This window comes from Schistocerca serialis, chromosome 3 (assembly GCF_023864345.2).
Source record: "Schistocerca serialis cubense isolate TAMUIC-IGC-003099 chromosome 3, iqSchSeri2.2, whole genome shotgun sequence".
Classification (NCBI taxonomy): domain Eukaryota; kingdom Metazoa; phylum Arthropoda; class Insecta; order Orthoptera; family Acrididae; genus Schistocerca; species Schistocerca serialis.
The window spans coordinates 459,155,285-459,170,041 of record NC_064640.1 but is presented as its reverse complement, the minus strand read 5'-3'; the positions used below and the strand labels follow the sequence as shown (position 1 = coordinate 459,170,041).

Here is a 14,757-nt window from a genome sequence, read left to right as displayed (position 1 = left end):
AAATGAAGTAGCTACTTCAAGCTATACTGGTGATTACAATTATTCAAGTCCAAGCTCGTTGAATGAAAAATATGATACAGTTTTGTGGAAAATAATGTACGCAGAAAAAATTATGCCATACAGAAATAAATTAAAGCCTCAAAAGTAATACTGTTTTTGGAAGTAACACTTTATAATTATACAGGCAAGGCACTAATGCAGTGCTCTCTCGTTGCTGTAATCATAGCTCAGGTAGATAGTTTGCAACATGAAAGGTGAGCGTAGGGGTAGCTTATGCGTAAAACGATTTTCCTGCAATAAAAAAATTTTAATTTACTAAGGCAATGTGATATCTTAAGTGAGAATCGTTCAGAATATTTCACCAAGATGAAAAGAGAAGGTTATGCTAATTTAGCAGGATCAACCAGTCCCACATCGCTGTTATGACAACAGATTTCCCAACCAATGACTACGCTTAAGGCAAGAAGGATGTGAATACGTAGCTGATCGGATCCAGACATCCAGTTTAGCGCAAGACATTGTGCACACTGCACAGCTATGAAAATGCATTCTTCTTGTTTCCATCTCCACCAACATACTTCTGTATTCTCTTGGTTGTCATGAAATTCTATTTGTATGTGGCATAAGACTGCACATAGACACAGTCGATTTCAAAGATATCTTGTGTTTTCTGTCATGTGGGGCAAGGTTGATTTCCAATTACTTTTAATTCCACTGAAACAAGTTTTCCCTTGCAAATTATCAAAGTAAGTGATTTATTCGTTTGTATGTTCGGGAAATTATAATCATGATGGAAAATTTTACACGTCAATATTTCACAAGTCATATACCACATGAGAAGAAACTAATATCACTAGTTTTGGTATCCCTGCAGTGAAATGTATGTAACACCGACTTTAACAACCCCCTTCCATGCTGGAAAGCTTAAGAAATGAGGTGTTCTAGATTAAAGTTATTTGAGTGTCTTAAATATTGATAGTCTGACAAGCGAAGTAGGAAATTATTATGAGATAACGCTGCATAAAAACTAAATGCGCTCGTGACTTTCCTCTGGGACCTTATATACAAAGGGCGTTCAAAAAGTTTTGCACAGTCGTCTCTAATTTTTTTTATTTTTTGCAGGAGGAGAATGAAATTTTTTGTGAACATATTTGGATCATTTAGCTGTAATTTGGTATATAAAAATATCTTCTTTTATTTACAGATGAGCCATAATGGACCGTGAAGTAGATGTCAGGTTGAGACAACGGTCGGTGATGGAGTTCCTCTTCAAGACCGGCGATGATTCTGCCACATCGATTCACAGGAAGTTGCTCCCTGTTTATGGGGATGACACAGTGGATCACAGCACTATCCAGCGGTGGTTGCAGTGGTTTAAAGAAGGTGATTTCTCTCTACTGGACAATACACAATGCGGTAGACCATCGACAGCAGTGAGTGATATGAATAAGGAGACCATTGATCAAATCATCCAAAACGCTAGATATGTGACCACACGACAACTTGCTGAAGTGACTCGTTTGTAATTGAGCAGTGTGGTATCACTGGTATAGTCACTAGGGTACAGAAAAATCTGTGCGCGTTGGGTGCCTAGATCATTGACAAGAGAAATGAAAACGCTGAGGAAGAATGTGTGCGAGGGTCTCATGAAGACCCTTACTGAAGAGTGGAAACAGTGTTTTGACGGCGCCATTACCGAGGATGAAACATGGTCGTTTTAGCCCGAAGCTGAGAGCAAAACCCAGTCCATGGAGTGGCAACATCTGGGTTCCCCTCGGAAGAAGAAACCAAGACTTTCACGAACAGCAGGCCGAAAGGTGATGGCCGCCTTCTTCAGGGATCAGTGTGATGTCATTTTCATTGACTTTTTGGAACCTGGCTCCACAATTAACCGTAACCGTTACTGTTTGTCGTTGGACAAGCTGCGACGTGCCAAGACCCACAGCCCACAGCTTCCGGGTCAGTTCATCAGACTACTCCATGACGATGTCACACCCCATACAGCCCTTATGACGCACGAGAAAATCAGGAAAATGGGTTACAAAATTGTTCCTCATATTCCCTACAGTCCGGACTTAGCTCCGTCTGATTTTTACCTCTTTGTTCGTCTGAAGGCCCACCTGCGCGGTAAAACAGTTGATAGTGAGAATGATCATACTTCCTATGTGTCAAGCGATGGTGTAAAAGTCAATCCCTAGAATTTTACCAAAGTGCATTTACATCACGGAAAGAACGTTGGGCCAGATACATCACAGCTGATGGAGGCTACATCGAGTAGGCTCAATGTATAGCTAAATGTTCCTAGTATGTTCACAAAAAATTTCACTCTCCTCCAGCAAAAAATAAAAAAAGTTAGAAACGACTGTGCAAAACTTTTTGAACGCCCTTTGTAAAATGAGCACGACAAACATTTCGCTGCACAGCTGCCCCTAGCACAGATTTACTTCTGCATGTTGTCCTGAACTGTTCGGCTATATTCACGTTTCATTCCCTTTCAGCTTTCATGGCTCATGGTGCATAATACTTATGTAATTTATGACACTGAGCCAGAAAATTTAATTTGTGGGCTCCACGGATTGCCATAGTTCACATTAGTAATAACTGTTATTGCATAAGGAAGCAGCAACCAGTAGTAATAACTGTTATTATTTTTAATGTAGCGTAATTAAGTAGCAACCAATAGTGCTATTAGAGAGACTTGCTCCCACCAACATCTCGTTAGATCAACAGTTCCGCACGTCTTGCTACGGAAGGGTGGTGTGAGTCATCAAGTTCTAATCACGGTGCTCACCAGTGCACTTTGGATTCATATTTTCTGTTTATTTAATGGAGCTGCAAATTGCTACAAGAAATTCTTTAATAACATATGATGAAAACCTTTACATATTAAGTCTTGTTACAAGCCTAGACTCAGTAAGCTGTGTTAGTGGTTTCAGATGTCTGCTTTGAGAATGCCAGGCTGCTTCACTACACAAACTTCTCTGAAGAGGTTTTTCTCAACAGTCAATAATACGAATTTGAGTTTTTTTCATCACCTACGACCCTTACAAAATGGGAATAATTACGAAGTGAATATACTTTTTCAATGTGAAATCAGTGTGATAGCGATTAGGCACTTCTGTAGGTGTTTGCCGATATTGGCGTTAGCAACTTCCTTCCACTCTGAGTAACTTCAAAAATGGGCAGAATTGTTGTCTGAAATATGATTTAGTGCTTCTGATATCGCTTCATTCAGCATTAAGTTTTCCATGAATCTGTGCACGGAACTCAAAATGTCCAATGTGATTGCATTACTACAGAGCAAGCACTGCAACGTATTCAGATAGTTTATCACATACAATTGCCAAAGGAAATCAAACAGCAAGAGTAAAACTCATCACACTACAGTTCCTCACTAAAGTGTGACGAAAAGATGCGAATTCCTGGTGAAAAAACTGCACAAATGATCGCTTCTAAAGAGAAAAAAAAAACAAGATATAAAGCATTAATAACATTATTAAACAATGTAGTGAGGCATTCTGATTGGCCGCGCGGGATTAGCCGAGCGGTCTATGGAGCTGCAGTCATGGGCTGTGCGGCTGGTCCCGGCGGAGGTTCGAGTCCTCCCTCTGGCATGGGTGTGTGTGTTTGTTCAAAATGGTTCAAATGGCTCTGAGCACTATGGGACTCAACTGCTGTGGTCATCAGTCCCCTAGAACTTAGAACTACTTAAACCTAACGAACCTAAGGACATCACACACACCCATGCCCGAGGCAGGATTCGAACCTGCGACCGTAGCAGCAGCGCGGCTCCGGACTGGAGCGCCTAGAACCGCACGGCCACCCCGGCCGGCTGTGTGTGTTTGTCCTTAGGATGATTTACGTTAAGTAGTGTGTAAGCTTGATGACTGACGACCTTAGCAGTTAAGTCCCATAAGATTTCACACACGCCGGCCGGAGTGGCCGTGCGGTTCTAGGCGCTACAGTCTGGAGCCGAGCAGGTTCGAATCCTGCCTCGAGCATGGATGTGTGTGATGTCCTTAGGTTAGTTAGGTTTAATTAGTTCTAAGTTCTAGGCGACTAATGACCTCAGAAGTTAAGTCGCATAGTGCTCAGAGCCATCTGAACCATTTCACACACATTTGAACATTCTGATTGGACCACAAACTATAAAATTAATTTGAATCATACTCGTGTCTTTCAGATTAGTGTAATACAATACCCATCACATTAAAAAGTTTCATCTGTCTCCGTTGCTGTCGAGCGCGAAATGCAAATTGTAGACATTTTTTGTAGGGCATTACTCAACGCCAATAAACCATTTTATACTATCCAAAACGATGAGCTGTAGCTGACGCTATCGAGAAAGGATGAGAGAGCACAGCGGCGCTGCGGCATTTGCTGCTGGTTGCCAGTAAAAGAGCACCAGAGAGGTCTGGGCGCATTTGACATTAAAAGGCAGACTGCCTGCCAAGAAATCTTTCCTAAAAACATTATTGAATAGAAATTTTGTTACCAGTGTGACAAAATGGAATAAATAGTAGCTGTGCTATCATTGCACTCTGGACTTCAGCATTTAGACTAAAGGCGCTATAAAAATTGAGGCAACAAGCGGCTTAGGCCGTGAGATATTGTAGTCAGACGACACGCCTTTTAGCGCTAGACCATGGGCATCAATGCAGCATAACAGCTGCAAAGAACACAGGACTTCCTCCAGGAACCGCCGCAACTGCCAGCTTGTGCTGGTAGCCGGACTTGGAGTATCATCAGAGAGATCCTGTTATATGTCCCATTCGGCGCGGATCTATACTCTGTTGCCACCGGTCAGGTTTTGTGTCAACGATCCTAGGGTAGTAATGGCTAGCTCATGATAAATTCGCAGTACTGGAGAAACAAATTTGGTGCTTTCCTGGTCCCTGTGTATTATCTGCTACTGATGATTTATACATGTTTCGCAGAGGACAATTACTTTTGTGTTTCTTGAGCTGGCTATTAATGGTTCTTTTTGTAGTTTGTGTATGCTCTTGACCACATGTGCAAGGGATTTTACATGTTTCTGCTGTGGCATGCGGCAGGCATAAGTCCTATGCAGTGTTCAAATTCACGCACCTTTCTCGTTGTTTTGAACAATGTGTTAAAACCTTGACAACTTGGTCTTCTATTGATACGATCTCTGACTCCTTATATTCGATAGCTGAGCTTTTTCAAGCTCAAAACTACTATCTGAGACTTCATAGCCACTGATGATGTCCCCATGATTAGAAGACAAAAACGTTAGACACAGAAATATATTTTGGACCAATGCCTATTATTCATAAAACAAAATTCACAGTCTCTTTTGCACCCATCCTTATAGTTCCGATCTTGAGTTCTGTCTCTGACTACTTCGTCGTCAACGGTACATTAAAACGTGCTCATACTTCCTTTCTACCAGAACAGTTACATATACTAAACTGCAGGTCTGAATATTTCCCATATTCATGGAAGAAATCGTTCAAATGGCTCTCAGCACAATGAGACTTAACTTCTGAAGTCATCAGTCCCCTACAACTTAGAACTACTTAAACCTAACTAACTTAAGGACATCACACACACCTATGCCCGAGGCAGGATTCGAACCTGCGACCGTAGCGGTCGCGCGATTCCAGACTGTAACGCCTAGAACCACTCGGCCACACCAGCTGGCTGTTCATGGGAGAGGTACAGCAGATAATGTCTAAATTATGTAACAAAAAGGATCTTGGCAATAAACTTTGCTGTTCTACTAATGGTAAGTTATTTCACAAATACGATTTCCTTTGCAAAGTTACAATCTTCTTCACAGTTGACACTATTATGGATCAATGTAGGAACCTCCTCACAAAAAATTCCATTCCAAATGACTATACCACCCAAACTGAAGTAGCTCCATCTTTAAAACCGTTACCCTCCTTCGAAGCTGCAATGGTTTTAAACTGATCAGTAATTGACATTTGAGCATATCCTAGCCAGCAGGGGCTCCTTAAATCTACATTTCTCTTAGAGCAAGATCTTATGCTTCATTTTTCTTATAACAATTTTCCTGTTGCACAGCGTTTCGTTTATATGTGTATGTAGGGAGAAGCTGCACTTATTAATTCCCTTATTGAAGTCTTATTAATTCCCTTACTCAAGTCAGACTCATTAAATGAATGATGAAATAGGCTTCAGGTTTCGTGACAAATAGTTCTGGGCATACTTGCTACTAGTCAGTATCTATTACATGTTCTGGTTTTCTTCAGATTAACACGTTTATTTTTTATTTTTTTTTTTTTTTGCGAAGCAGGATATGAATGGAGTTGGCAAAGATTTTTTTCTACGCATATGTGAGGCCCCAAGCTCCCTTTCTTCCCTGTCATTGAATATTTCAGCTGATGCAGCGACAAACGGAAAATGGTAAATAGAAACAAGACCATTCCTATTTTCATCGCACATCATGATAAGATTCAGATGTACTATAATTTGTGAAGTCTTACCAACACAGTTCCTCAGTCCTGCACTGAATGGAACAAAGCAGTAAGGATGCCTGCCCCGCATTCTTTCCGGCAGGAAACGGTCTGGATCAAAAGTTTCCGGATTTGGAAAGTGCTCTGGGTTCCTGTTCATGTGGAAAGTACTGATGACTAGAGTAGTTCCAACTGGTACAAGTTTATTTCCTGCAACAAAGAAAAAAATTCAAGTTTCTTTTATTTGTTTTCGAAATTTATTTAAGACATCTACACTCCTGGAAATGGAAAAAAGAACACATTGACACCGGTGTGTCAGACCCACCATACTTGCTCCGGACACTGCGAGAGGGCTGTACAAGCAATGATCACACGCACGGCACAGCGGACACACCAGGAACCGCGGTGTTGGCCGTCGAATGGCGCTAGCTGCGCAGCATTTGTGCACCGCCGCCGTCAGTGTCAGCCAGTTTGCCGTGGCATACGGAGCTCCATCGGAGTCTTTAACACTGGTAGCATGCCGCGACAGCGTGGACGTGAACCGTATGTGCAGTTGACGGACTTTGAGCGAGGGCGTATAGTGGGCATGCGGGAGGCCGGGTGGACGTACCGCCGAATTGCTCAACACGTGGGGCGTGAGGTCTCCACAGTACATCGATGTTGTCGCCAGTGGTCGGCGGAAGGTGCACGTGCCCGTCGACCTGGGACCGGACCGCAGCGACGCACGGATGCACGCCAAGACCGTAGGATCCTACGCAGTGCCGTAGGGGACCGCACCGCCACTTCCCAGCAAATTAGGGACACTGTTGCTCCTGGGGTATCGGCGAGGACCATTCGCAACCGTCTCCATGAAGCTGGGCTACGGTCCCGCACACCGTTAGGCCGTCTTCCGCTCACGCCCCAACATCGTGCAGCCCGCCTCCAGTGGTGTCGCGACAGGCGTGAATGGAGGGACGAATGGAGACGTGTCGTCTTCAGCGATAAGAGTCACTTCTGCCTTGGTGCCAATGATGGTCGTATACGTGTTTGGCGCCGTGCAGGTGAGCGCCACAATCAGGACTGCATACGACCGAGGCACACAGGGCCAACACCCGGCATCATGGTGTGGGGAGCGATCTCCTACACTGGCCGTACACCACTGGTGATCATCGAGGGGACACTGAATAGTGCACAGTACATCCAAACCGTCATCGAACCCATCGTTCTACCATTCCTAGACCGGCAAGGGAACTTGCTGTTCCAACAGGACAATGCACGTCCGCATGTATCCCGTGCCACCCAACGTGCTCTAGAAGGTGTAAGTCAACTACCCTGGCCAGCAAGATCTCCGGATCTGTCCCCCATTGAGCATGTTTGGGACTGGATGAAGCGTCGTCTCACGCGGTCTGCACGTCCAGCACGAACGCTGGTCCAACTGAGGCGCCAGGTGGAAATGGCATGGCAAGCCGTTCCACAGGACTACATCCAGCATCTCTACGATCGTCTCCATGGGAGAATAGCAGCCTGCATTGCTGCGAAAGGTGGATATACACTGTACTAGTGCTGACATTGTGCATGCTCTGTTGCCTGTGTCTATGTGCCTGTGGTTCTGTCAGTGTGATCATGTGATGTATCTGACCCCAGGAATGTGTCAATAAAGTTTCCCCTTCCTGGCACAATGAATTCACGGTGTTCTTATTTCAATTTCCAGGAGTGTATATTACTGGTATTGCAAGCATTTGTCGAAACGGAATACCACTAAGGAGTAGATTAATTTCACAAACATGTATGATACTGTCTTTTGGAACACACGCTTCTATAAATGATACAGTAAGTTTTAAAACATATAGAAAATGTAAAGTTTCTTGGTAGGTACTTGTGGAAATATTTTTGTGAATGAAATTTTTTTCCAAACGAGCATAATGTATGATGGTTGAAACTTATGAGTACTTACAAACTATCCAAATAAGTCAAAGGATGCCCAAAAAAATGGTGGTATTCAGCTCTATACAGTAATAACATTGGTACTTTCATAGTAACTGTGTTGCGCAACATTTGGTTATTGGAATAACTGTTCAATATTGCTTTACTCCCCTAACGTACATCATGTTATCTGTATTTTTACTAAATATTAGTTTTTATAAAACCTTCTACATCGTGCCTGTACAACATCCTGATGGAATATGTTATACCAAGGAAATTAATGAGCATGATAAAAGCATGCACAGCAGAGGCAAGAGCAAAGGTAGAAACACCAGGCTGAAATATTCACGGAGTTTAACACAACACAGGCTTGCAACAAGGTGATGCCATCTCACCCATACTGATTAATATAATGCTCAGCAATGGAGTCCCAATGACAACACAGTCCAAGCACTGTCGTAACCCAAGACAATGGAGACAGTGAGGGACCTAATGTAGAAACCAACCAGAGCTAGCCTGAACATCAATGTCCAGAAGATGAAAGTAATGCAGAGGATCTGTATAGAGAACTCCATTGTAAGTAGGGGACCTGAGATGGGCTAAGGCAGAAAACATGAAGTATCTTATCATGTCGTTTAACAAGCGCAACTTAAAGCAGGAGATAAAACAGCAGATTGCTAATGCAGGTAGAACATTCCTCAGCATTATATCACACATCACACATGCTCTCTAGTAAAATGCAACTAAATGCATATGGTCCCGTAATAGTGAAGGTGCCAGAAGTGCTATCATCTCCTTTGGATGCTGTCTCCTCTACAGGAGCTACAGGATCTGTCACTCTCGTCCACTTGACCATGAATGGCGTGTCAGTGGTAGGGCTAGGGGCCCTGCACAGAGAAGATAGGAATCAGAGAGAATGCAACAAAATTGGTGTGCTGTCTTTTACTGAAACTGAGCTACTAAGACTTATTTCACCTGATGGGAAACCAGACGCATCAAGAGGAGGAAAATGCAAAAAGGCAGGGTCTATTAATCTTCCGGCATTTCAAATGTGTGGCGAATAATGGTACCTCTTAGGGAAATGGCAGCAATCTATGGGAAGGAACCCAAGGTGCACTTAGTGTGTATGTCTGGGGGCCTCATTCAACATGTTGAAGAGGTTATTTGAACAGTCATTGAGGTAACATGGTGCAACGAACTTCAGATTGAGGTGCACACTGGAGCAAATGATGCCTGCTGTCTGGTCTCTGTGATCACATTGGGATCATTTCAGCATCTGGCAGAGAATGTTGAGAAGACCAGCCTTGCTAATGGAGTTTCAGTGAAGTTCACAATTTGCAGCATTGTCCCCAGAGCTGATCTTGGCCCATGGTTCTGATTCAAACGAAAGGACTGAACCAGGTTCTGAGACAAGCTAGACTGCAACTTCCTAGACTCGTACCATGGGGTTGAGAACTGTAGGGTCCCCTTAATGGGACATGTGTCCATTATTTATAAGAGGCTGTTACCCTGGGGACTGACAATTATATGCAGGTACATTGATCATGTGAAACCCAACTCACATATTTCTCGGATGATTTCCTGAAAGCCATGGATCAAGGCAGTCTGGTAGATGTAATGTTTCCTGATTTCCAGAAAGCACTGGACCTAATACTACACCTACTAGTATGTTTATTATCAGGAGTGCGGTCATGTGGGTTATGAACCAAACTTTGTGACTGGATCGAGGACTGAGGATTTCTTGGTAGAGAGGATGCAGCATGTTATCTTGGATGTAGGATCATCAACAGATGTAGAAGTAACTTCAAGCAAGCACCAGGGAAGCGTGTTGAGATTGTTGCCATAACTGTCAAATATTAATTATCAAGAAGACAGTATTACTAACAATCTCAGAGTTTTTGCACATGATGCAGTTATCTATAATGAAGTACTGTCTGAAAACAGCAGCACAAGTATTCTGTCAGATCTCAATAAGAGTGAAATGTTCTGCATGGATTGGTTGCTTTAAATGTTCAGAAATGTAAATACAAATATCTGGCTCAGGGGATACTGATCATATGCAGAAAAGGGCACCACAAATGGCCATAGGTTTGTCTTACCCATAGGAGAGTGTCACAGAGATGTGGAAGAAACAGGAAATGGAGACACCTGAAGATTGGTGCAAATTATCCCAAGAAAGCATATGTACAAAGCTCCAAGAACCACCTTTAAATGATGTATCTAGGAATATACGACTACCCCTAGGTAATGTTCCCGTAGGGACCATGAGTAATTGTGTTTGGTTAACTATTGTAGTCTGTTACCTAGTAAATAGTTTAATTGCTTTATGTATCTCCAATCTTTCTCTAAATTTTGAACCTATGAATTTATTGTCTCTGGTTGGTAGTAAACTTTGAGTTTCTGTACTTCTAATATTTAGACAAGAGCCTCAAATGCTCATTTGATGAAAAATAATTCCTTCCATCACGCTCTTCTAACTGAGAGGGAGTGCAATATGAAGATAAGCCTACAGATATCATTACCTTTCATTGTATTTTACTTCCATCATTCTAAATACAAATGAAATAATGGTATCGGTACATTAAGCTCCTAACTTAATAATTTTTTGCCATTATTTCTGATCTGCAAATGACATATAGTAATCAAAATATATTGGCAAAAACCAGTCCTTACAAAGCAATTATTTCCACCTCTGCAAATACATGTTTCTTCAGTCAACTCATGTCCATTACCAGGAGGTAGTTCAAAACCAAGACAGATAAATATACTTATTGTTTCATCAATGTAAGCTTACTGTTAAAATCTGAAAACCAAAATGACATGTTTCCGTGAAAGAAAATTTTTCCCCATTGTTATTCACATTACTTGCACCAGTTTGGATACATAACATTTCAAACTAATTAGACATTGTTTATCCACCTAAATCTTTAATTTGACATGTTGGTTTTCGAGTATTTATTTTGGCTGTGTTACAAGTAGTGATACTTACATGCCTATCTGGTGTTCATTAATCTAGAACAACATGTACCGACCTAAGAATCTGCCTGCAGTAATTGTACTCTTGAGTTGTTTGCATCCACTTTGGTTCATGACACAACTGTCTTGAGCATTTGATTTTGTCCATATGATCATGTTCTGGGTCTGCTAAGAGTGTGTGGTTTCTGTTTTTTGCAGTGGCACTGCTTTTTACAATAATGAAAGTCACATGCCCATCAAAGACTTCTTGCTTTCATGTTATGAATGATGTTTGGTTGACAAATAAATTCATAAAATTCTTTATTTTTTTCTTCTTCGCCATCCACATGCATCTTACAGTAGATGAACTGGTTTGATGGAACTATCCACACTAGTCTCTCCTGTGAAAGCCTCAATCTCTGCACACCTACTGCAGCAAACATCGATATGTATCTACTTACTGTAGTTGAGCCTTGCCTCCCTCAAAAACTTTTGCTCCCCACATTTCCCTCCATTATCAGATTAACTATAATTTGATGCCTTCTGGTGTGTCCTATAAATCTATACATACTTTTAATCAAGTTATACAATACAGATCTTTTGTCTGTGACTCATTTCAGTACCTCTTCATTCATTATTATTTCTACCCACTTAATCTTCATTATCCTTCTGTAACATCATATTTCAAAAGCTACTACAGTCTTATTCTAAGTACTGTTGTTCATTCACACTTCACTTCCAAATAAGGCTACTGGTGTAGAGTCTACTTCAGACAAATACTTTCAGAAAAGACTTCCTACAACTTAAATTCATATTTGATCTTAACATACTTCTCTTCTCAAAGATGTTTACTCTCTGCTTCTGCTATCATAAGTTGTTTTGCTACCTACATAGCAAAACATCCACTACCAGTGCCTAATTCTCTCAGCAGATGATTTATTACAACTACACTCACTAACCCATCTTTTACTTTTGTTGATATTATTTTCAGCCTGTTCTCAAGACAATATCCACTCCATTAAATCGTTTGTGATGTCTGACAGTCACCATGTCACCACATAACCTGAAAACCTTAAATATTTTATTTTGTGTTCTTGAACTTGAATTCTCTTTCTAAATTTCTCCCCAGTTTTCTATACTGCTAACTCTATGTACATAATGAAGAACATGAGGGATAGGCAACAACTCTGTCCCACTCCCTTCTCAATTATTGCCTCCCTTTCATTGTATCACTCTTATAACTACAGTACTATTTTGTTTACAAGCTACAGAAACTTCTTGCTACCTGTGTTTTTCCTCACCTACTTTTCTAAGATGAATCATGGGGGCAGTATTGTCTCATATGTTCCTACATTTCTCCAGAATCTATATCAATCCTTCTCCAGGTTGGCTTGTACTAGTTGTTCCATCCTTCTATAGCCAATTTATGTTATTATTTGGCAACCATGAGATATTAAATTGACTGTTCAGCAATATTCAGCACCTGCCTTCTATGGTGTTGCAATCAACACATTATTCTTTAAGTCTGACATTATTTCTCCTGTCTTATATATCCTGCATAACAGGTGGAATAGTTTTGCCATGGCTAGATCTCCCATGGACATTAATAATTCTGAGGCAATTTCATCTACACTCAGTCCCTTGTTTTAATTTGCCACTATGCATCATCTATTAATATCATTTTTAGAGATCTATTTCCATATTGCATTTTACAGATTCTCATTCCTTGATTATATTTCAGTTTTTGTGTTATACAAGTATTCCTAGTGAACCATCTCTTTTGCCTAATTGTTCCTCTGCTGCCTTCTCTATTTCATGTCTCAAAGCTACCAAATTGTCTTCTGATCTACTGCTTCCTCTTGTTCCAGTAAATAATTGCATAACACTCCCTTCAAACTCTCAACATCTTCTGGCTCTTTCAATGTACCCAGGTGCCATCTATCAGGCTGGTGTGTAAGTTCATAGCATTTTTGTTTTGCATGATGGTATTCAGCTTGCTTTTGGTTTTTTATTGATTGTCATTTTTTATTTTAGTTTAATGTAGCTGTTTAAATTTACATATTGTCATTTTGTCATTTCAAGCTAGGTAGTATCGACTCCCTAACTTTAAATTGCTTGTGGACGCTAGAAAATGAAGTGCCAACTGGAGAAACTAGTATATTTATGACATATTCTTCTGTATGAGTTTGACAGATGGGTGACAGCAATGGAGGCAGCCAAAACATTTGTACTGTGTATCCAGATAATGCCATTGCACAGAAAAAGCTAGAAAATGGCTTTCTTGTTTTAAGGAGAATCATACTGACATCAGTGATTTTCCACTTGCAGGAACACTTTTGGGGTTTGATAATGACCATTTAAACACATCAATCCACAATGGTCCATGTCACTGTATTCAAGAACTGGCAAATGTGACAAACTGTGATCATTCCACCACTGTGTGATGTTTGCATGCCATGGAGAAGGCTCAAAAATCAAGTGCATGGGTACCACACGCTCTAAGCCAAAATCACAAAAACCAGTGGATGGCCATGTGTGAATCTCTGCTTGCTTATCATCAATCGGCTTGTATTGCTCATCATCAATCGGCTTGTACAAAACACCAACCATTACTAATCAGTATCACTACTCCTAATGAAAAATTGTCTCTTCATGCTAACATAGGGAAAAGAAAGAAATGGTTGAGCCCAAAGAATGCAACAACTCCTCTTACAAAGACCTGAGTGCATCCACAAAAGATGATTTGATGCATCTGGTGGGACAGCAATGTTTTGGTGTACTAACAATTGCTTCCCCAAGGTGTAACCATTACTGCTGACATTTATTGTCAACAGATGAGACCTCTTGCAGATGATATCCAAGGACTACATCCAAGAAGACTGCATGAAGTGATGCTACTCAACGATAACGACTGCTTGCATTCTGCTAGACTGACAAAACACACTATATACAGGAGTTTTGTAGGGAAGTCATTCCACATCCAAATTATTCACCTTATCTTGTGGCCTCAGATTTTCATCTTTTCTGTTCTCAGTCGAACAACATTCAAGAAACTTCCTTTCTGGATGAAAATGCCATCCGAACTTGGCTTGGTGAGATCTTTGTCTCAAAATAGAAAGATTTTACAGTCACAGAATCAAAAAGGTACCCCAGTGCTGGCAGACTATTGTAATAGTGAAGGAGAATACATCATTCATGACTGATGTCTCTGTTATGTGTATCTGTTGTATTTATTAAACATATGGAAAAACACAATGAACTTATTCACCAACCCAATACTTAATTTGCTATCTGTCTCCAGTTTCTTCAGTTTTAATCTGCACTGCATAAATAATAGATTATGCTGATAGTCCACATGTTTTTGTTTAAAATCAGGTTTCTAAATATGTTTTACCATTGTACAATCTATTTGAAACCTTCCAATGTCTCCATATACTTATCATAGTTAAAATATTTG

At 40.9% G+C, this 14,757-nt stretch overlaps 1 protein-coding gene across 3 annotated transcripts in view; it reads right to left on the bottom strand.

Annotated features, from left to right (window-relative positions):
* LOC126470359 (cytochrome P450 4C1-like) overlaps nt 1–14,757 on the bottom strand; it is a 368,651-nt gene that overhangs the window by 12,601 nt on the left and 341,293 nt on the right. For all 3 annotated transcript variants that reach the window (XM_050098157.1, XM_050098155.1, XM_050098156.1), the window contains one exon: nt 6,474–6,653. In XM_050098157.1, the coding sequence (XP_049954114.1) occupies nt 6,474–6,653 (180 nt within the window). The remainder of the gene's footprint in view (nt 1–6,473; nt 6,654–14,757) is intronic.